At 49.6% G+C, this 24425-nt stretch overlaps 1 protein-coding gene across 1 annotated transcript; it reads left to right on the forward strand.

Annotated features, from left to right (window-relative positions):
- The first annotated feature begins 1105 nt into the window (after nt 1–1105).
- On the forward strand, nt 1106–23463 carry LOC121557079 (barrier-to-autointegration factor). The gene is given in 4 exon segments (XM_045210350.1): nt 1106–1255; nt 17801–17895; nt 17897–17928; nt 22826–23463. Coding segments are annotated over 4 exon segments (294 nt in total). The 5' UTR covers nt 1106–1236; the 3' UTR covers nt 22974–23463.
- Nucleotides 23464–24425: the final 962 nt, after the last annotated feature.

The raw sequence follows: 24425 nt of genomic DNA on the forward strand, positions 1-24425 counted from the left end.
GAACTGAAAAAGCGTGTGCGAGCAAGGAGGCCTACAAACCTGACTCAGTTACACCAGCTCTGTCAGGAGGAATGGGCCAAAATTCACCCAACTTATTGTGGGAAGCTTGTGGAAGGTTACCCGAAACGTTTGATCCAAGTTAAACAATTTAAAGGCAATGCTACCAAATACTTTTTGAGTGCATGTAAACTTCTGACCCACTAGGAATGTGATGAAAGGAATAAAAGCTGAAATAAATAATTCTCTCTACTATTTTTCTGACAATTCACATTCTTAAAATAAAGTGGTGATCCTAACTGACCTAAAACAGGGAATTTTTACTAGGATTAAATGTCAAGAATTGTGAAAAACTGAATTGAATTGTATTTGGCTAAGGTGTATGTAAACTTCCGGCTTCAACTGTATATATATATATATGTGGAGAGAGAGAGAGAGAGAGAGAGAGAGAGAGAGAGAGAGAGAGAGAAGAGAGAGAGAGAGAGAGAAGAGAGAGAGAGAGAGAGAGAGAGAGAGAGAGAGAGAGAGAGAGAGAGAGAGAGAGAGAGAGAGAGAGAGAGAGAGAGAGAGAGAGAGAGAGAGAGAGAGAGAGAGAGAGAGAGAGAGAGAGAGAGAGAGAGAGAGAGAGAGAGAGAGAGAGAGAGAGAGAGAGAGAGAGAGAGAGAGAGAGAGAGAGAGAGAGAGAGAGAGAGAGAGAGAGAGAGAGAGAGAGAGAGAGAGAGAGAGAGAGAGAGAGAGAGAGAGAGAGAGAGAGAGAGAGAGAGACACACAATATTAATTAATCTTGTTTTCTAGCCCAGTTGTGGTTGTTTTTTGTGGTGTCTTCAACTTTCTCTGTGAAGTTAGATTTAATTCTTCCCCCATCTCTGAGTTGCTGTCACCTCACTAAGAGTAGGCAGATTTAACAGACACATGCATGCACACACATCACCCTGGCAGGTTGTTTTAAACAAACTGGTTGTTCCCATCTTCAGGGAATCGAAACTTTCCATTTCTCTCTAACTTTCGTTTCTGTTCAGAGGTGGAGCTAATGTTCACTAGGAGACAGAATATTGAAGCGGGGAGGGACCTACCTGATTGTCCAATAGAAACTTTATTTTTTGGAAGATATTTTGCTACTGTTTGCTACGGTGTCTTGACAACAGTAGAGGAAGACTGCTCTAGCAGACAGAAAACAGAAGACAGAGAGACACCTCGTCAAGTTATATTGAACTGAATTCTCCATCCTCCACCTGAACCATGTCTGGAAACAAGAAAGGTAAGACTAATGATCTTTGCAGGATGTAGCTTTAGTTATACAACCCTGTATTGTGACCTTAGTATCATTATATGTTCCCGATAAGAGCGTCTGCTAAATGACTAAAATGTAAACGTAAATGTAATTATTTGGTAACACTTTACAAGAGGTAACATTTGCATAGGGTATATAATTACTAACGGTTAATGAATCACTTATAAATGCATTATGAACCATTAATAAATAGTTATATTGCGTTGGTCCAAATAGTGCGATAACTAGTCAGAGCTTGCCAAATAGTGAGCCACTATTTACCTCCAGTTATTAACCATTTACAAATGCACTTACAAAATGCTTATAATTTTGAAGCCTTATTTATCATCATGCACATGTATTTTCAATGGTTGCACAGTTGAACATTTCTATTTTCTCACTTTTGGGTTTTGGTTTTCATGATGTGTCTGGCCAACTGTATATCCCGGACATTATTCAGTCATATAATTCCTAACATATTACTGCCCTTTACCAGATTATATCAAGACACTTACCACTTCTCTGTGAAAGTTGTTTATTTATAATACATTTGCAAAAAGTTATAGAAACCTGTTTTCGCTTTGTCATTATGGGGTATTGTGTGTAGATTGATGAGGGCAACAAATAATTTAAGCAATTTTACAATAAGGCTGTAACGTGACAAAATGTGGAAAAGGGGAAGGGGTCTGAATACTTTCCGAAGGCACTGTAACAGTAGGGCCTTGGATAAACTATCACTGTAAATACTATATCACTGTCCGGCTTTGGATAAACTGAATCACTGGATAAACTGTACCACCGGATAAACGGTATCACAATCGGGGCCTTGGATAAACAATGGATACACTGTTTCACTGCATAAATTATATCACTGTCCTGGTCTTCTATAAACTGCATCACTGGAGGATACATTTTATAACTGTCAGGGCCTTGGATAAACTGTATCACAATCGGGGCCATGGATAAACAGTAACACAAGATACACTGTTTCACTGTCCTGGCCTTGGCTAAACTTTATCACTGGATAAACTGTATCAATGATGCGGTCCTTGGCAGGTCGAGAAAGCATCAAAAGGACCTAAACAAAGACTAACCTTCTCCCCTCCAAACGTCCCGCAAGGAGCCCTGGAAACCTGTTCTCCGGTAGAACGGGGTGGTGAATATAGTTAGGGTTCCCCTGCCTTGTTGTATAGAGTAGCATCTAATGGGAAAACTGGAGCGCCGCATCTCAGAGCTGCTCGCGTAATGGCATTTGGAGGCAAAAAGTGGAGGCAGGGAGGTTCAGGTCTGTAATCATACAGATCTCCTCCCAAGCATCTGGATCTAGGGTGTAAAACGAAGGCAGGGTGAAAAACGAAGGCAGTAAAGTGGCAGTAAAGTGCTCTGTCTTCCTAGGGAGTGAGGTGCCAATGACGTTAGTAAAATGGGGGCGAGGGGGCTGAGGTGGTCAGCCAGAGACGGCTCCACCGTGGGAGAGTTGCCAATGGATTCCTTCATATTGTGCATGTCCAGGCTCGGGGTAGAATCGTTGTTACAAACCCCGTGGCTTTAAACGCCTAGGGTGGATGGACAAGAGACCCGTAACATAATTCATGCAAATTAGAATCATGCAAATTAGAATCGTGACATGGAACAGTGAGAACAAAAACTACACGACAACCATAAACTACCGTCAAACATAAAAGGTTTATTGCTGAACACACGGTAAAGGTTTGGGAGAAAGGGCTGAGCAGGACCCAAGAAATGAAACAATAGTGTAAAACACTCCTAAACTGATCTTGCCTGCCTCAAGAACCGCTAAGCTACTGCTAATCATACAAAAGTACAGTGGGTGGTCCGCTCAGGTCTAACTAGTGTTTTTAGACAGATTTCTTCCTACGGGTAATGTACGCCTGTCAGAGGAACCGATGTGGATGTGGTGGAGGAGTCAGGCGCAGGACACAGAGGTTTCGTCCAACAGTCTTTAATAGTCCAAAGTGCAAAAGAGTAAACACGACCTCGACCAAAAACAGAGGCGAGGGAATTACGCAACCAAGCGTAAACACTAAACACAAAACAAACAGAGCGCAAACACGTAGCTCCGAAAGACAGGCAGACAACAACACACAAACTAACCAATACAAAACAGGGAACTTATAAGACACGTAATCAGAACACAAACAGACACAGGTGTACAAGACAGACCAAAGTAATCACACCATGAAACATACAACGGTGGCAGCTAGTACTCGGGACGGCGAACGCCGAAGCCTGCCCGAACCAGGAGGAGGAGCAGTCTCGGCCGAAACCGTGACAGTACCCCCCCTTGACGCGCGGCTCCAGCCGTGCGCCGAACCCCGGCCTCGGGGACGGCCAGGAGGATGCGGACCCGGGCGCGTGGGATGCCCACGGTGGAACTCAGTCAGGAGGGATGGATCGAGGATGTCCCTCCTAGGCACCCAGCACCGTTCCTCCGGACCGTACCCCTCCCACTCCACGAGATACTGGAGACCACTCATCCGGCGCCTCGAGTCCAAGATGGTCCGGACCCTGTACGCCGGGGCCCCCTCGATGTCCAAGGGGGGCGGAGGGGTCTCTCCTATCTCATCTTCTTGGAGTGGGCCAGCTACCACCGGCCTGAGAAGAGACACATGGAACGAGGGGTTAATATTTTTGTACTCAATAGGCAGTTGTAACCTGTAACACACCTCGTTCAATCTTCTCAGGACTTTGAAGGGCCCCACAAACCGCCGACCCAGCTTCCGGCAGGGCTGGCGGAGGGGCAGGTTTCGAGTCGAGAGCCAGACTTGATCTCCCGGTGCGTACACCGGTCCCTCACTGCGGTGGCGATCGGCGCACGCCTTTTGTTGACGGATGGCCCGCTGCAGATGGACATGGGCAGCGTCCCACGTCTCCTCCGAGCGCCGAATCCACTCGTCCACCGCAGGGGCCTCGATCTGGCTCTCGTGCCACGGTGCCAGGACCGGCTGATACCCTAAAACACACTGGAAAGGTGTTAAGTTGGTGGAGGAGTGGCGGAGAGAGTTCTGGGCCATCTCTGCCCAGGGGATATACCTAGACCACTCCTCCGGCCGGTCCCGGCAATAGGACCTCAGAAACCTACCCACATCCTGGTTGACTCGTTCAACCTGCCCATTGCTCTCCGGGTGGTACCCCGAGGTAAGGCTCACCGAGACCCCCAAGCGTTCCATGAACGACCCCCAGACTCTGGAGGTGAACTGGGGACCTCGGTCAGACACAATATCCTCGGGGACCCCATAGTGCCGGAACACGTGGGTAAATAGGGCCTCGGCGGTTTGTAGGGCAGTAGGGAGACCCGGCATTGGGAGGAGACGACAGGCCTTGGAAAACCGATCCACAACGACCAAAATGGTGGTATTCCCCTGGGAAGGGGGTAGGTCGGTCACAAAATCCACCGAGAGGTGGGACCATGGTCGTTGTGGAACGGGCAGGGGATGTAACTTACCCCTGGGCAAATGTCTAGGCGCCTTACACTGGGCGCACACCGAGCAGGAGGAGACATAAACCCTCACATCCCTAGCTAACGTTGGCCACCAGTATTTCACGCTAAGGCAGTGCACTGTCCGGCCAATCCCTGGATGTCCAGAGGAGGGTGATGTATGAGCCCAATAAATAAGACGATCACGAACCTCGAGCGGAACGTACGTCCGCCCCACAGGACACTCGGGGGGAGTAGGGTCGGGTACGCAGTGCCCGCTCGATTTCCGCATCGACCTCCCATACCACCGGAGCCACCAGACAAGACTCCGGCAGTATGGAAGTAGGCTCAATGGACCTCTCCTCTGTGTCATACCGCGGGACAGGGCGTCTGCCTTACCGTTCTGGGACCCTGGGATGTATGTGATCTTAAAAACAAACCGGGTCAGGAACATGTTCCACCTAGCCTGACGAGGGTTCAATCTCCTAGCTGCCCGGATGTACTCCAGGTTACGGTGATCAGTCAGAATGAGGAAAGGGTGTTGAGCCCCCTCAAGCCAATGCCTCCACATCTTTAGGGCCTGGACTACAGCTAACAGCTCCCTGTCCCCAACGTCATAATTGCGCTCCGCCGAGCTGAGCTTCTTGGAGTAGAACGCACAGGGGCGGAGCTTAGGTGGCGTGCCGGACCGTTGTGACAGGACTGCCCCAATACCGGTCTCGGACGCGTCTACCTCAACTTGGAATGGTAAAGAGGGATCCGGATGCGCCAGCACCGGGGCCGAGGTGAACAGGTTCTTCAGTTTGACAAATGCCCTGTCCGCCTCAGCTGACCACTGCAAACGAACCGGACCCCCCTTTAGTAGGGACGTAATGGGAGCTGCAACCTGTCCAAAGCCCCGGATAAACCTCCGGTAGTAATTAGCAAAACCCAAGAACTGCTGCACCTCTTTTACAGTGGTTGGAGTTTGCCAATTACGCACAGCCGACACACGGTCTACCTCTATCTCCACACCAGACGCGGACAACCGATAACCCAAAAAGGAGACGGACTCCTGGAAGAACAGGCATTTCTCTGCCTTGACATACAGGTCATGCTCCAACAGTCTTCTCAACACTCGGCGCACCAGGGCTACATGCTCGGCTCATGTAGAAGAGTACACTAGGATGTCGTCGATGTACACTACCACACCCTGCCCATGCATGTCCCGGAAAATGTCGTCAACAAAGGATTGGAAGACTGAAGGAGCATTCATTAGCCCGTATGGCATGACGAGATACTCGTAATGACCCGAGGTGGTGCTAAATGCCGTTTTCCATTCATCCCCCTCCCTAATGCGCACCAGATTGTACGCGCTCCTGAGATCCAACTTTGTGAAGGACCGCGCTCCGCGTAATGACTCCGTCATAGTCGCAATCAGTGGAAGAGGGTAACTATACTTAACCGTGATCTGATTGAGACTACGGTAATCAATACACGGGCGCAAACCCCCGTCCTTCTTCTTCACAAAGAAGAAACTCGAGGAAACCGGGGAAGTGGAGGACCGTATGTATCCCTGTGCCAAGGACTCGGCTATGTAAGTCTCCATAGCCGCTGTCTCCTCTTGAGACAAGGGATACACACGGCTCCGTGGAAGAGCCGCTCCTGTTTGGATATTTATCGCACAGTCCCCCTGTCTATGAGGTGGTAGCCGTGTTGCCCTCGCTTTGCTGAACACAAGTGCTAAGTCCTCATACTCAGGGGGAATGCGCATTGCGGGCACTTGGTTCGGACTCTCTACCGAGGTCGCCCCTAAGGAAACACCTAGACATCTCCCTACACACTGGGCAGACCACTCCATAAGAGCCCTCTGTTGCCACGCAATGGTAGGATCATGTCGCTTAACCAAGGAAGCCCCAGCACCACGGAGTACACAGGAGAGTCAATCAGATAAAACTGAATGATCTCCTCATGACCCCCCTGCGTCGTCATCTTAAGTGGTGCTGTGACTTCTCTGATCAGCCCCGACCCCAACGGCCGGCTGTCTAAGGCGTGGACAGGAAAGGGGGCTTCTACCGGCCAAAGGGGAATTCCTAATCTATAACAAAATGCCCGATCAATAAAATTCCCAGCTGCGCCTGAATCTACTAGCGCCTTATGCTGGGAATGAGGTGCCACCTGTGGAAAGCTCACAGGAATACTCATGTGACCAACAGAGAGCTCTGGGTAAGTGGGGCGCCTACTCACCTGAAATGACTCCCCAGTGCGTGACCTGTTGTCCCCTCTCCCAGGAGACCCTCCCCAGCACCTGGCCGCGGTGTGTCCTCCACGGCCACAGTTGGTGCAGGGGTTGGCCCCCCTCGGGTTCTCTCTCCTCCTCTCTAGCGCCAGCACCCCGAGCTCCATGGGAATCGGCTCGGAGGTGCTGGAGGGTGGAATGGACGACCCCCACTCGGGACGTCCGCGGGTAGCCAGCAGGGTGTCTAGACGGATGGAAATGTCCACCAACTGGTCGAACGACAGGTTGGTGTCCCTGCAGGCCAGCTCACGATGAACGTCCTCTCGTAGGCTACACCGGTAGTGGTCAATGAGGGCCCTCTCATTCCACCCCGCATCCGCCGCTAGCGTCCGGAACTCCAGTGCGAACTCCTGTGCGCTCCTCTTCCCCTGTCGGAGGTGGAACAGACGCTCTCCCGCCGCTTTCCCCTCAGGTGGATGATCGAAGACTGCTCTGAAGCGGCGGGAGAACTCCGCGTAGGTGATGGTGGCGGCGTCTATTCCCCTCCATTCGGCGTTGGCCCACTCCAATGCCTTGCCGGATAGACAGGAGATGAGGGCGGAGACGCTCTCGTATCCCGAGGGCGCTGGGTGTATAGTAGCCAGGTAGAGTTCCACCTGCAGGAGGAACCCCTGACACCCGGCTGCAGAACCGTTATATGCCCTCGGGAGCGAGAGCCGAATGCCACTGGGTTCCGGTGCTGAGAGAGGAGGACTGGCCGTTGGTGATGGGATGGTGTAAGAAGGCGTGGGCACCTCTCCAGTCACCAACCGGCGCAGAGTGTTGGACACCTCGTCCATGGCGGCCCCAAGTTGCCGGATCATAGTGTCCTGATAGCTGATCCGTTCTTCCAGCGACTTGGGTGCCACCACTGCTCCTGCTGACTCCATAGTGGTGTGTTGTTCTGTCAGAGGAACCGATGTGGATGTGGTGGAGGAGTCAGGCGCAGGACACAGAGGTTTCGTCCAACAGTCTTTAATAGTCCAAAGTGCAAAAGAGTAAACACGACCTCGACCAAAAACACACTACAAGTGCCCAACGCATAAGGCGTTGGTTCTGGTTGTACATCCGGTGGAGAAAAACTAAGGGGTTATGGTCAGTATACACTATCACTGGTAATGCACTGGAACCAACATAAACTTCAAAGTACTGAAGAGCTAACAACAAAGCTAGAGCGTCTTGTTCAATGGTGGAATAGTTTGTCTGACATTTGTTAAATTTCCGTGAAAAATAACAGACAGGATGGTCCACTCCACTCTGGTCCTGCTGCAGTAGAACAGCACCAGCACCTCTGGCACTTGCATCTACCTCCAGTTTAAACGGTCGTTCAAAATCTGGCGCAGCAAGAACAGGAGTACTACATAAGAGTGCTTTAGCAGTGTTGAAAGCAGTACGACAATCTTCAGACCATACACATTTTCTCGCCGGACTGAGCAAATCCGTTAATGGAGCAACTACTGCAGAGAATTTTTTACAGAAACTACGGTAGTAGCCAACCATCCCTAAAAAGCGGCGTAGCTCTCTTCTGGTGGTAGGTGCGGGAAATGCATTTATAGCTGAGACCTTGGCATCTACAGGGCGCACCTGACCATGGCCGACCTGTTTACCGAGATAAGTAACAGTGGCCTTCCCAAACTCGCACTTTGCTAAGTTCAGGGTTAGAGAAGCGGCTGCTAGACTTTCACACACTACCCTTAGAGTTGTAATATGATCAGACCACTCAGTCGAATAAATTACCAGATCATCAAGGTAAGCACTACAATTAGGAACTCCAGCCAATACTGTGTTAACCAGGCATTGGAAAGTGGCTGGTGCGTTCCGCATCCCAAATGCCATGACAGCATATTGTAGGAAGTGATCTGGGGTCACAAAGGCAGAGATGTCGGAGGCACGTGAGGTTAACGGCACCTGCCAGTAACCTTTTTGTAACGATCCCGGCTGTCTGAGTCGGGTCCTGGTCGTAATCTCCAGTTTCCCGAGGGTTCGGGAACGCTCCGGGGAGCGCTCTGGTTTCCGCACCTGCTTCCCATTAGCAATCTGCACACCTGGGCCTAATCAGCACCTTTCTTAGGCTCTGGCCCAACATCCAGTTCCTGCCGGATCGTTAGCCATGAACAGTAGGTGTACTGTGTATCAGTTTAGAGTATCTTGCGTGAGTTTGTTGTTTTGTACTTTGTTGAGTTTTTGTGTCCTTACCTCCGTTTTTGTTCCACCTGCAGTCACACGTCCGGAACCTTCACCCCACCTCTGCCTGATGGTCGGCGGCTGCCGAGCCATCACTGGACCTAGTGCTGCACCCCCAACTACTCATCCACGCCGCCCGCTCTGTCCCTGGATTACTCTGCACCTTTTGTTGTTATCCGAATAAACCCTCACTTTCGTTCAACTCTCCTTGTCCTGGTCTGCTTCTGGGTTCTGGCTGAGGGAACTGTGACAGAACGATCCGGCCAATTATGAACCCAGCGGACCTGGACTCAGTTCGCCATGCCATTACCCAGCAGGAGAAGATGTTGGGCCATCATAGCACGGTACTACAGGAGATCGCGTTGTCAGTTCGGAACCTTTCTACCGGCCTGATGGAGGTCCAGAACCAACGCCAGTGTCCGGTGGAGGATCCACTACCGGTTTCACCCATCTCGCCTGCCGCTTCTGAAGTTGTGTCCCTCCGTGAGCCCAAGGTTCCGACGCCGGATAAATATGAGGGGGAGCTGGGAGGATGCCGTTCCTTCCTTATGCAGTGTGGATTAGTGTTCGATCTACAGCCCTACTCTTATGCCACAGACAAGGCTAGGATAGCCTTTGTGATTGAGTTGCTGCGTGGTCGAGCGCTGGAGTGGGCTTCAGCCGTTTGGGAACGACAGGATCCCTGCATGGCGTCATACCAGGGGTTCACGGCCGAGATGAGGAAGCTCTTCGACCATTCCGTCCGAGGGAGGGACGCAGCTAGGCGCCTGTTTTCTCTTCACCAAGGAACTCGCAGCGTGGCCGACTTCGTGATCGAGTTCAAGACGTTGGCTGTGGAGAGTGGGTGGAACGAGGAGTCTTTGCAAGCGGCCTTTTACCAGGGTCTGTCGGAGCAGCTCAAGGATGAGTTGATCTCCTATCCGGAGCCTAGTGACCTGGACAGCTTGGTAGCCTTGTCTATTCGGGTGGATAATCGAGTCCGAGAGCGAAGGAGGGAGAAGCAATGGGGTCCGTCCAATCGATCAGCTTCTCAGTTCCCAGTCGGGTCGGGTGGTGGACCAGAACACGTCGATCATTCTCCACCACAAAGGATTAGTGGAGAGGACCTCACTCCCGATTCTGAACCCATGCAAGTGGGGCGGCACGGGTTAACCAAGGAGGAGCGTCAACATAGACGTAGGACCAACTGCTGCCTCTACTGTGGTCGCTCGGGACATTACATCTCCACTTGCTCCCGGCGGTCGTCAAACTGCCCGGCTCGCTAAAGTTGGGAGGACTTTTAGCGAGCCAGTTTCAACCTCTCAGTACCTCTGTCAGACCCCCGCTTCCGGCTACCCTTGTGAACAGGAATCAGAGCTTAGCGCTTAACGCTTTTATCGATTCAGGTGCCGATGGAAGCTTTCTTGATGCCGAGTTGGTGGAACAGCTGGGGCTTTCCAAGGAGCAATTGCCGGAAGCCATTGAAGCGACCACTCTGAACGGCAGTAGTCTGGCACGTATCACGATGAGGACTGAACCGGTTAAGATGCGGTTGTCAGGGAATCATTCTGAGATGATTTCATTTTTCATTCTGCCGTCTTCCCATGTTCCTCTGGTCCTTGGTTACCCCTGGCTGAAGGAACACAATCCCACGTTCGATTGGGTGACGGGCAAGGTAACGAGTTGGAGCCTGGATTGTCATGCTAACTGTCTCAAGACTGCCTGCCCCCATTCGGTTCCCAGTCAGGTGATTGAGGCTAAACCTCCAGATTTGTCCCTGGTTCCCGAGACATATCACGATTTGGGGAAGTTTTCAGTAAGCAGAAGGCTCTGTCACTCCCTCCCCACCGACCATATGATTGTGCCATCAACCTGGTTCCTGGAGCTGTCTACCCCAAGGGAAGGTTATACAGTATCTCCCGACCTGAACGTGAGGCGTTGGAGACCTACATCAAGGAGTCCCTAGCTGCTGGTCTCGTTCGTCCCTCGTCATCACCCCCTGGGGGCAGGATTCTTCTTTGTGGGAAAGAAGGATGGCTCTCTTCGACCGTGTATTGATTATCGGGGGTTGAATGACATCACGGTCAAGAACAAGTATCCCCTGCCCTTGATGAGTTCTGCCTTCGACTCCTTACAGGGTGCTACGGTGTTCACCAAGCTAGACCTACGCAATGCGTATCACCTGGTCCGGATCAGAGAGGGGGACGAGTGGTTGACGGGTTTCAATACACCGATGGGTCACTTCGAGTATCAGGTGATGCCGTTTGGACTGACCAATGCTCCAGCGGTATTCCAGAGTATGGTGAACGACGTCCTGAGAGATATGATCGGTCTCTTCGTGTTTGTTTACCTGGATGACATTCTGATCTTCTCGAAGGAACCTTCCGACCACGTCCAGCATGTCCGGCAGGTTCTGCAGCGATTGTTGGAGAATCGCCTGTTCGTGAAGGCCGAGAAGTGCGAGTTTCACGCCCACACTACATCCTTTCTCGGGTACATCATCTCCAGGGGTGAGATTAGGATGGATCAGGAGAAGGTTAGAGCGGTTCTGGAATGGGCCCAGCCCGGTACGAGATTGCAACTCCAGAGATTTTTGGGGTTTGCGAATTTCTACCGCAGATTCATCCGGGATTACAGCCGTGTGGCCGCTCCATTAACTGCCTTGACTTCCAGTATCAGGACCTTCAAGTGGAATCCGGAGGCGGATCGAGCGTTTCTGGATTTGAAGAGGCGATTCACCAACGCACCGATTCTCTCTCAACCGGACACGGCCCGTCAGTTCGTCGTTGAAGTGGACGCGTCTGATGTGGGAGTTGGCGCCATCCTGTCGCAGCGATGCTCCACGGACAGTAAACTCCATCCCTGCGCCTACTACTCTCGCCGCTTTCGCCTGCAGAGAGGAATTACGATGTGGGTAACCGGGAGCTTCTCGCGGTGAAACTTGCCTTGGAGGAGTGGCGCCACTGGTTGGAGGGGGGCGGAGCAACCGTTTATTGTCTGGACTGACCACAAGAATCTTGCTTACGTGCAATCGGCTAAACGTTCTCAACTCCCGCCAGGCCAGGTGGGCGTTGTTTTTCGGACGATTCAAGTTTGCCCTGACGTTCCGACCTGGATCTAAGAACGGCAAGGCGGACGCCTTGTCCCGGATGTTCTCCAAGACGGAGGAGAGTGGGTCCAAGACCGAGACTATTCTCCCCCGGAACTGCGTCGTGGGAGCAGTGATGTGGAAGATTGAGGAGGAGGTGCTGGCGGCCCTTCGGACTCAGCCCGGTCCCGGTAACGGTCCACCCGGTCGGTTGTTTGTGCCTGAGTCGGTTCGTCCTGCTGTCCTCAAATGGTCCCACGCCAGCAAGATGGCTTGTCACCCTGGCGTGGCTCGGACAATGGCGTTTCTTCGCAGACGTTTTTGGTGGCCTGCCATGGCCGAGGATACTCGGGGTTTTGTTGCTGCCTGTCCAGTGTGTGCGCAGAATAAGAGTACCAATCGGCCCAGCGCTGGACTACTTCACCCCCTTCCTATTCCCCGGCGTCCATGGTCGCATCTGGCCCTGGACTTCGTCACGGGGTTGCCCGCTTCTGAGGGGAACACGGTCGTTCTGACTATCGTGGACAGATTCAGCAAGTTCGCCCACTTTGTGCCTATTGCCAAGCTTCCCTCTGCCTCGGAGACGTCCGAGATCCTGGTTAGGGAGGTTTTCAGGGTCCACGGTTTGCCCAGTGATATCGTTTTCCGACCGTGGCCCTCAGTTTACCTCTGCGGTCTGGAAGTCCTTCTGTTTGGCCATTGGAGCTACAGTCAGTCTCACATCTGGTTTTCACCCCCAATCCAATGGTCAGGCGGAGAGAGCCAACCAGAAGATGGAATCCACGCTACGCTGTCTGGTCTCTTCCAACCCCACCTCCTGGGCCTCTCAGTTGCCTTGGGTTGAGTATGCCCACAATACTCTCCCTACATCTGCCACTGGGATGTCTCCCTTCCAGTGCCTGTATGGCTACCAACCTCCCCTGTTCCCTTCTCAGGAGAAGGAGCTCTCTGTGCCTTCTGTTCAGGCCCATATTCGCCGTTGCCACCGGACCTGGCATCGGGCCAGAAAGGCACTCCTTAGAGGTTCGGACCGGTATCAGCTCCAGGCGACCGTCGCCGGACCCCCGCTCCCACCTATACCATCGGAGATAGGGTTTGGTTGGCCACACGGGATCTTCCGTTACGGACTGAGTCTAGGAAGTTGTTACCGAAGTTTATTGGTCCGTTTGTGGTGGAGAAGGTGATCAATCCAGTGGCAGTGCGACTCAAACTACCGAGGACGCTCAGAGTCCATCCCACCTTTCATGTCTCCTGCCTCAAGCCTGTCTTCCTCAGTCCTCTGTTGCCTCCTCCGCCTCCTCCTCCTCCTCCTCGGATGATCGGAGGTGGTCCTGCCTACACGGTGCGTCGCATTATGGATTCCAGACGGCGGGGCCGGGGTTTCCAGTATCTCGTGGACTGGGAGGGGTATGGTCCTGAAGAGAGGAGTTGGATTCCGCGGCGACAGGTCCTAGATGCGGATCTCATCAGGGACTTTTACCGCCTCCATCCTGGCGCTCCGGGAGTCCGCCCGGTGGCGTTCGGTCGGAGGGGGGGTACTGTAACGATCCCGGCTGTCTGAGTCGGGTCCTGGTCGTAATCTCCAGTTTCCCGAGGGTTCGGGAACGCTCCGGGGAGCGCTCTGGTTTCCGCACCTGCTTCCCATTAGCAATCTGCACACCTGGGCCTAATCAGCACCTTTCTTAGGCTCTGGCCCAACATCCAGTTCCTGCCGGATCGTTAGCCATGAACAGTAGGTGTACTGTGTATCAGTTTAGAGTATCTTGCGTGAGTTTGTTGTTTTGTACTTTGTTGAGTTTTTGTGTCCTTACCTCCGTTTTTGTTCCACCTGCAGTCACACGTCCGGAACCTTCACCCCACCTCTGCCTGATGGTCGGCGGCTGCCGAGCCATCACTGGACCTAGTGCTGCACCCCCAACTACTCATCCACGCCGCCCGCTCTGTCCCTGGATTACTCTGCACCTTTTGTTGTTATCCGAATAAACCCTCACTTTCGTTCAACTCTCCTTGTCCTGGTCTGCTTCTGGGTTCTGGCTGAGGGAACTGTGACACTTTTAGAAGATCTAGTTTGGTTACATAAGTAGCAGCACCAACAGTATCAATACAGTCATCTAGTCTGGGTAACGGGAACGAGTCGGGCACTGTGACAGCATTGACCTTCCGATAGTCCGTACATAACCTGGATGTCCCATCAGGTTTAGGAACCAGAATGCACGGAGAACTCCAAGGACTTGAACTTGGCATAGCCAGGTTATTCTCCAGCAAATAACCGACCTCATCCCTCATTATCTTTCTTTTAGAGACGTTGATAAGCATGTTGCTTGATAGGTGCAGCGTTTCCAACATTAATGTCATGTTCTAACACATTTGTGCATGTAGGAACATCATTAAAAAGACATGGAAAGCTGTGTAATAGTCTCACAATATCATCTGACTGTCCGTCCGTTAAATGAATCAGGCTTGATGGGAGAGACAGCAGCATCTCTGAATTGGGCAATCTTGAATTGGGCAATCCAAACCATCTCCGTCCACATCATTAACATGACTTCCCACTACAGCCGCAGCAACAATAGAGACAGCCGTCTCGGCCAGTTTCTCTGGACTGTCTATCTGAGTGACGGGTCTGGTGTGGTATGTCTTCAACATGTTAACGTGGCACACACGAGATTGGCGTTTTCTATCAGGAGTCTGTATCACGTAGTCAGTTTCACTTAGTTTCTTTTCAATGACATAAGGACCAGAGAAACGTGCTGACAATGACGCTCCTGGCACCGGCAACAATACAAGAACTTGGTCACCTGGCTGCAGTGAACGAGAAACAGCCTGGTTGTCATAGTGCCGTTTCATCCGTCTCTGTGAGGAAGACAGCGCTTCCTTTGCTAGAGCACAGGCACCATGTAGGCGCTCACGAAAGTGACTAACGTAGTCCAACACATTTTCTTTCACACACAACTCTTGTGATAAAAACTGATCCTTAAGGACTTTCATAGGTCCTCTCATGGTGTGTCCAAACACCAGTTCAGCTGGGCTGAACCCTAAGGATTCCTGTACTGTCTCACGGACAGCAAACAAAACTAGAGGAGCTCCCTCATCCCAATCCTTCTCAGATTCCAAGCAATATTTACGGAGCATAGACTTCAGTGTCTGATGCCAACGTTCAAGCGCACCCTGAGACTCTGGGTGATATGCGCTTGACACACGGTGTGACGATAAAGTATGCCAGGTTTTTCTTCTTTAGCTCCTCCTCTGAGACAACACTAGAAAAACATTTAGCCAGGCTAATGTCAACCTTCTGGGTAGCGATCAGCTGCTCACGAGTGACTGGTAACTGTATTGCCTCAGCAACAAGTTCCACATCCTTCTTCCTTTCTCTGGGCTGTTGGTCAGACTGCACCAGCTTACCAGAGGTAGCACCCGAACTATCCTCTGGGTCACACTCTCTGAATAGAATCGTGTTCGACAAATATATCACGTCACCCACTTGTCGTGCTTGAGCACATGTGACAGCACAAGCGGGGAACACATCTGGATAACCCTAGTGCCCCCCCCCTCCATGTCCCCAGGTGTTGTAGTGCCCCTCCCTCCATGTCTCCAGGTGTTGTAGTCCTCCTTCCTCCATGTCTCCAGGTGTTGTAGTGCTCCTTCCTCCATGTCTCCAGGTGTTGTAGTGCCCCTCCCTCCACTCCGTCCCAGGTGTTGTAGTGCTCCTTCCTCCATGTCCCCAGGTGTTGTAGTGCCCTTCCTCCATGTCTCCAGGTGTTGTAGTGCTCCTTCCTCCATGTATCCAGGTGTTGTAGTGCTCCTTCCTCCATGTCTCCAGGTGTTGTAGTGCCCCCCCCTCCATGTCTCCAGGTGTTGTAGTGCCCCCTCCCTCCATGTTCCCAGGTGTTGTAGTGCTCCTTCCTCCATGTCTCCAGGTGTTGTAGTGCTCCTTCCTCCATGTATCCAGGTGTTGTAGTGCTCCTTCCTCCATGTATCCAGGTGTTGTAGTGCTCCTTCCTCCATGTCTCCAGGTGTTGTAGTGCCCTTCCTCCATGCCCCAGGTGTTGTAGTGCCCTCCCTCCATGTCTCCAGGTGTTGTAGTGCTCCCCTCCATGTCTCCAGGTGTTGTAGTGCTCCTCCTCCATGTATCCAGGTGTTGTAGTGCTCCCTCCTCCATGTATCCAGGTGTTGTAGTGCTCCTTCCTCCATGTCCCCAGGTGTTGTAGTGCCCCTCCCTCCATGTCTCCAGGTGTTGTAGTGCCCCCCTCCATGTCTCCAGGTGTTGTAGTGCCCCCCTCCGTGTCCCCAGGTGTTGTAGTGCCTCCCTCCATGTCCCAGGTGTTGTAGTGCTCCTCCCTCCATGTCCCCAGGTGTTGTAGTGCTCCTTCCTCCATGTCTCCAGGTGTTGTAGTGCCCCCCCTCCATGTCCCCAGGTGTTGTAGTGCTCCTTCCTCCATGTCCCCAGGTGTTGTAGTGCTCCTTCCTCCGTGTCCCAGGTGTTGTAGTGCTCCTCCTCCATGTCCCAAGGTGTTGTAGTGCCCCCTCCATGTCCCCAGGTTTTGTAGTGCTTCTTCTTCCATGTCCCCAGGTGTTGTAGTGCTCCTTCCTCCATGTCTCCAGGTGTTGTAGTGCCCCTCTCCTCCATGTCTCCAGGTGTTGTAGTGCCCCCTCCATGTCTCCAGGTGTTGTAGTGCCCATTCCTCCATGTCCCCAGGTGTTGTAGTGCTCCTCCCTCCATGTCTCCAGGTGTTGTAGTGCTCCTTCTTCCATGTCTCCAGGTGTTGTAGTGCTCCTTCCTCCATGTCTCCAGGTGTTGTAGTGCTCCTTCTTCCATGTCTCCAGGTGTTGTAGTCCTCCTTCCTCCATGTCTCCAGGTGTTGTAGTGCCCCCTCCATGTCTCCAGGTGTTGTAGTGCCCCTTCCTCCATGTCCCCAGGTGTTGTAGTGCTCCTTCCTCCATGTCTCCAGGTGTTGTAGTGCTCCTTCCTCCATGTCTCCAGGTGTTGTAGTGCCCCCCTCCATGTCTCCAGGTGTTGTAGTCCCCCTCCATGTCTCCAGGTGTTGTAGTCCTCCTTCCTCCATGTCTCCAGGTGTTGTAGTGCCCCTCCCTCCATGTCTCCAGGTGTTGTAGTGCTCCTTCCACCATGTCTCCAGGTTTTGTAGTCCTCCTCCCTCCATGTCCCCAGGTGTTGTAGTGCCCCCTCCATGTCCACAGGTTTTGTAGTCCTCCTCCCTCCATGTCTCCAGGTGTTGTAGTGCTCCCTCCCTCCATGTCTCCAGGTGTTGTAGTCCTCCTCCCTCCATGTCTCCAGGTGTTGTAGTTCCCTCCATGTCCCCAGGTTTGTAGTGATCCCTCTTCCCCAGATCTGTTTGTGCTGTATTGTCACCTCAAGGAGTATAACTCTGTTGGGATTAGGGTAGTTCCTAATCTCGGTTAACCCAGAATTGAAATATTTACGTAGTCTGTCCATAAGAGATTAGGGTAGTTCCTGGTTCCTGGTTCCTGGTTCCCTCCCAGAGAAATGTTATCTGAGGTTTCACCTCAACTGACCCAGTGATAAGACCCAGTCATAAATACACACTCATCATCGTGTTGTTCCTCCAGGATACTCCACCACCTCTCAGAAGCACCGGAACTTTGTCTCTGAGCCGATGGGGAACCGGTCTGTGAGAGACGTACCCGGGATCGGACCTGTACAGGGGCCGCAGGCTAGAGGATAAGGGCGTTACCAGGTAGGTTCACTACGTAGGAATAGTGTGCCAAATCAGAACCAACCATAGTTTCTGAAATGTCTGGGAACTTTGGTCAATTTATGTGAGTAAATCCACCAATCACTGATGGGCTGCCCCAAGCTGGTGAGAGTAGACAACAACACATCCGCCATGCTGACCCTCAACACGAGGGCCCTCAGGGTGCGTGCTTAGTCCCTTCCTGTACTCACTGTTCACCCACGACTAAAACACCTTCATTAAGTTTTCTGAAAACATGACGGTGGTAGGCCTAATCACCAACGATGATGAGACAACCTATAAGGAGGAGGTCAGAGACCTGTTAGTGTGGTGCCAGGACAACAACCTCTCCCTCAACGTGATCAAGACAAAGGAGCTGATCATGGACTACAGGAAAAGGAGGGCCGAGCACGCCCCCATTAACACCGACGGGGCTGTAGTGGAGCAGGTCGAGAGCTTCAAGTTCCTCGGTGTCCAGATCACTAAGGATCTATCATGGTCCAAACACACCAAGACAGTTGTGAAGAGGGCACGACAAAGCCTATTCCCCTCAGGAGGCTGAAAAGATTTGGTATGGGTCCTCACATCCTCAAAAAGTTCTACATCTGCACCATTGAGAGCATCTTCACTGGCTGGATCACTGCTTGGTATGGCAACTGCTTAGCATCTGACCACAAGGCGCTACAGAGGGTATTGTGTATGGCCCAGTACATCCCTGGGGCCAAGCTTCCTGCCATCCAGGATCTCTTTACCAAGCAATGTCAGAGGAAGGCCCTAAAAATTGTCAAAGACTCCAGCCACCCTAGTCATAGACTGTTCTGTCTGCTACCGCACGGCAAGCGGTACCGATGCACCAAGTCTGGAACCAACAGGACCCTGAACAGCTTCTACCCCCAAGCCATAAGTCTGCAAAATAGTTAGTTAAATAGTTAACCAAATAGCTACCCGGAATATCTGCATTGACCCCTTTTGCACTAACTTTTTTGACTCATCACATACACTGCTGCTACTGTCTATTATCTATCCTGTTGCCTAGTCACTTTACCCCTACCTACAGTATACTGCTGCTACTGTCTATTATCTATCCTGTTGTCTAGTCACTTTACCCCTACCTACAGTATACTGCTGCTACTGTCTATTATCTATCCTGTTGTCTAGTCACTTTACCCCTACCTACAGTATACTGCTGCTACTGTCTATTATCTATCCTGTTGTCTAGTCACTTTACCCCTACCTACAGTATACTGCTGCTACTGTCTATTATCTATCCTGTTGTCTAGTCACTTTACCCCTACCTACAGTATACTGCTGCTACTGTCTATTATCTATCCTGTTGTCTAGTCACTTTACCCCTACCTACAGTATACTGCTGCTACTGTCTATTATCTATCCTGTTGTCTAGTCACTTTACCCCTACCTACAGTATACTGCTGCTACTGTCTATTATCTATCCTGTTGCCTAGTCACTTTACCCCTACCTACAGTATACTGCTGCTACTGTCTATTATCTATCCTGTTGTCTAGTCACTTTACCCCTACCTACAGTATACTGCTGCTACTGTCTATTATCTATCCTGTTGTCTATTCACTTTACCCCTACCTACAGTATACTGCTGCTACTGTCTATTATCTATCCTGTTGTCTAGTCCCTTTACCCCACCTACAGTATACTGCTGCTACTGTCTATTATCTATCCTGTTGCCTAGTCACTTTACCCCTACCTACAGTATACTGCTGCTACTGTCTATTATCTATCCTGTTGTCTAGTCACTTTACCCCTACCTACAGTATACTGCTGCTACTGTCTATTATCTATCCTGTTGTCTAGTCACTTTACCCCTACCTACAGTATACTGCTGCTACTGTCTATTATCTATCCTGTTGTCTAGTCACTTTACCCCTACCTACAGTATACTGCTGCTACTGTCTATTATCTATCCTGTTGCCTAGTCACTTTACCCCCTACCTACAGTATACTGCTGCTACTGTCTATTATCTATCCTGTTGTCTAGTCACTTTACCCCCTACCTACAGTATACTGCTGCTACTGTCTATTATCTATCCTGTTGTCTAGTCACTTTACCCCTACCTACAGTATACTGCTGCTACTGTCTATTATCTATCCTGTTGCCTAGTCACTTTACCCCTACCTACAGTATACTGCTGCTACTGTCTATATCACAGTCTGTATTATCTATCCTGTTGCCTAGTCACTTTACCCCTACCTACAGTATACTGCTGCTACTGTCTATTATCTATCCTGTTGTCTAGTCACTTTACCCCTACCTACAGTATACTGCTGCTACTGTCTATTATCTATCCTGTTGTCTAGTCACTTTACCCCTACCTACAGTATACTGCTGCTACTGTCTATTATCTATCCTGTTGCCTAGTCACTTTACCCCTACCTACAGTATACTGCTGCTACTGTCTATTATCTATCCTGTTGCCTAGTCACTTTACCCCCTACCTACAGTATACTGCTGCTACTGTCTATTATCTATCCTGTTGTCTAGTCACTTTACCCCTACCTACAGTATACTGCTGCTACTGTCTATTATCTATCCTGTTGCCTAGTCACTTTACCCCTACCTACAGTATACTGCTGCTACTGTCTATTATCTATCCTGTTGTCTAGTCACTTTACTCCCTACCTACAGTATACTGCTGCTACTGTCTATTATCTATCCTGTTGTCTAGTCACTTTACCCCTACCTACAGTATACTGCTGCTACTGTCTATTATCTATCCTGTTGTCTAGTCACTTTACCCCTACCTACAGTATACTGCTGCTACTGTCTATTATCTATCCTGTTGCCTAGTCACTTTACCCCTACCTACAGTATACTGCTGCTACTGTCTATTATCTATCCTGTTGTCTAGTCACTTTACCCCTACCTACAGTATACTGCTGCTACTGTCTATTATCTATCCTGTTGTCTAGTCACTTTACCCCTACCTACAGTATACTGCTGCTACTGTCTATTATCTATCCTGTTGCCTAGTCACTTTACCCCTACCTACAGTATACTGCTGCTACTGTCTATTATCTATCCTGTTGCTCTAGTCACTTTACCCCTACCTACAGTATACTGCTGCTACTGTCTATTATCTATCCTGTTGTCTAGTCACTTTACCCCTACCTACAGTATACTGCTGCTACTGTCTATTATCTATCCTGTTGCCTAGTCCCTTTACCCCTACCTACAGTATACTGCTGCTACTGTCTATTATCTATCCTGTTGTCTAGTCACTTTACCCCTACCTACAGTATACTGCTGCTACTGTCTATTATCTATCCTGTTGTCTAGTCACTTTACCCCTACCTACAGTATACTGCTGCTACTGTCTATTATCTATCCTGTTGCCTAGTCACTTTACCCCTACCTACAGTATACTGCTGCTACTGTCTATTATCTATCCTGTTGCCTAGTCACTTTACCCCTACCTACAGTATACTGCTGCTACTGTCTATTATCTATCCTGTTGTCTAGTCACTTTACCCCCTACCTACAGTATACTGCTGCTACTGTCTATTATCTATCCTGTTGTCTAGTCACTTTACCCCCTACCTACAGTATACTGCTGCTACTGTCTATTATCTATCCTGTTGCCTAGTCACTTTACCCCGACCTACAGTATACTGCTGCTACTGTCTATTATCTATCCTGTTGTCTAGTCACTTTACCCCTACCTACAGTATACTGCTGCTACTGTCTATTATCTATCCTGTTGTCTAGTCACTTTACCCCTACCTACAGTATACTGCTGCTACTGTCTATTATCTATCCTGTTGCCTAGTCACTTTACCCCTACCTACAGTATACTGCTGCTACTGTCTATTATCTATCCTGTTGCCTAGTCACTTTACCCCCTACCTACAGTATACTGCTGCTACTGTCTATTATCTATCCTGTTGTCTAGTCACTTTACCCCTACCTACAGTATACTGCTGCTACTGTCTATTATCTATCCTGTTGTCTAGTCACTTTACCCCTACCTACAGTATACTGCTGCTACTGTCTATTATCTATCCTGTTGTCTAGTCACTTTACCCCTACCTACAGTATACTGCTGCTACTGTCTATTATCTATCCTGTTGTCTAGTCACTTTACCCCTACCTACAGTATACTGCTGCTACTGTCTATTATCTATCCTGTTGTCTAGTCACTTTACCCCTACCTACAGTATACTGCTGCTACTGTCTATTATCTATCCTGTTGTCTAGTCACTTTACCCCTACTTACAGTATACTGCTGCTACTGTCTATTATCTATCCTGTTGCCTAGTCACTTTACCCCTACCTACAGTATACTGCTGCTACTGTCTATTATCTATCCTGTTGCCTAGTCACTTTACCCCTACCTACAGTATACTGCTGCTACTGTCTATTATCTATCCTGTTGCCTAGTCACTTTACCCCTACCTACAGTATACTGCTGCTACTGTCTATTATCTATCCTGTTGTCTAGTCACTTTATCCCTGCCAATATGTACATATCTACCTCAAATACCTCGTACCCCTGCACATGGACTCAGTAGTGGTACCCCGTGTATATAACCAAGTTATCATTGACTCAGTACTGGTACCCCGTGTATATAGCCAAGTTATCGTTACTCATTGTCTATTTATTATTACGTGTTTTACTTTTCTATTCTTCCTCTATTTTCTTTCTCTCTGCGTCGTTGGGAAGGGCCCGTAAGCATTTCACTGTTAGTCTACACCTGTGGTTTACGAAGTATGTAACGAATACAAGTTGGTTTGATCAACCAGAAGTTAAAGCTGTTGAAAATAAGTTTAAGCATTTCCCAAAAATATACCTATACTAGAGCTATACATAGTTTCAGAAAACTTTACCAGAACTTAACAGTAAATTACCCCATTTTGTCTCTCCAAAGGGCTGACCAGATGTTGGGCCAGTACCTGGTGAGTGGTCGAGACCAAGGCCAGTTCCAGGGCTATCTGAAAAATACCACAGGGGCCAACGCCAAGCAACAAAGTGACGCCTACAATGGAATGAGAGAGTGGACCAACAACAATATGTAGAGGAGAGCAGACATTCACTCACTGTCTCTGCTCCTTTCTGCTTTTCTACTCCTTACTAGGACTCTTCAGACCTACCTAGGTCAACTTTCAACTAACTATTAAGAAGTCATTATTGATAAGTGGGGCGGCAGGTAGCTTAGTGGATAAGAGCGTTGTGCCAGTAATCGAAAGGTCGCTGGTTCTAATCCCCGAGCCGACTAGGTGAAAAATCTGCTGATGTGCCCTTGAGCAAGGCACTTAACCCTAATTGCTCATGTAAGTCGCTCTGGATAAGAGCGTCTGCTAAATGACGTAAATTAGTTCAATAATTAGTTATAAGTATTGATAAGTAATCTTGAGTAATCATAAAGTTGATAGTTATCTATAAGACACTGTACTTCCTTCTGTTCTTCTTGTCACATCCTTCAACTAAGACCCTGGGCCCTGTCCCCAGGTTAAAGTGATAGCTTTGGGTGCATTCTGTTTTGGAATAAATCTGGAATTAACTTCTTGTTGTTGTCCTGCTGTATTCTTGATGGCTGCAAAAGTCTTAAGAGTCAACACATTGTTACAGATGTCCTGGTCTGAACGACTCTTAATACTAAAATTATAAAAGCCCAATGAAGACGTTTTGAATTTTGTTATATAATATACATAATTTCTGGTTAACAATTAAATACCTTACTGTGATTTTCAATTAAAAAAGAAGAAAAACAAATGACATTTCTCAAGCAAGAATTTAGCTAGATGTCTGAGAGTGGTCTGAGAGAGGCCACAGGGTTCAATCGGAGGGGCCCTAATCAGAGGGGCCTAATCGGGAGGAGCCTAATCGGGAGGAGCCTAATCGGAGGGGCTCTAATCGAGGGGCCTAATCGAGCTAAACGAGCCTAATCGGAGGAGCCTAATATTAGGGGCCTAATCGGAGGGGCCTAATCGGAGGAGCCTAATCTGAGGGGGCCTAATCGGAGGGGCCTAACGAAGGGCCTAATCGGAGGAGCCTAATCGGAGGAGCCTAATCGGAGGGATGTGCAACCTGAAGACTATACTGTTATTGGCAGAGAGGAGAGAGGAGGGCAAACTCTCGTTATTGGTCTATTAACTATTGGTAATGTCACCAGGCAATCAAGCTGACATTTCAGGCGGTCTTTTCAGACAGCTCTTACACGAAAAGGGCATTATCATAATGTTCACAATGTCAAAGTATTATTCCAACCTCAGAGTGTGGAAATAGACCGGTAACTGCCAAAATAAAGGAAACACCAGCAAAGTGTCTTAACAATAATAATAATAATAATAATAATAATAATAATAATAATAATACACTTTATTTGTTAAGCGCTTTTCAATACATGTAAGAAGGTGTTTCAAGTCATAAAATAATTTAATTAAAATATAGCCAAGAGCAGCAATGAACGGGGTTCACAGGATGACAGAAAGAACCAGAACTATCTTCCTTTATGTGACGGGGTTCAC

Source organism: Coregonus clupeaformis, chromosome 34, assembly GCF_020615455.1.
Source record: "Coregonus clupeaformis isolate EN_2021a chromosome 34, ASM2061545v1, whole genome shotgun sequence".
NCBI lineage: Eukaryota > Metazoa > Chordata > Actinopteri > Salmoniformes > Salmonidae > Coregonus > Coregonus clupeaformis.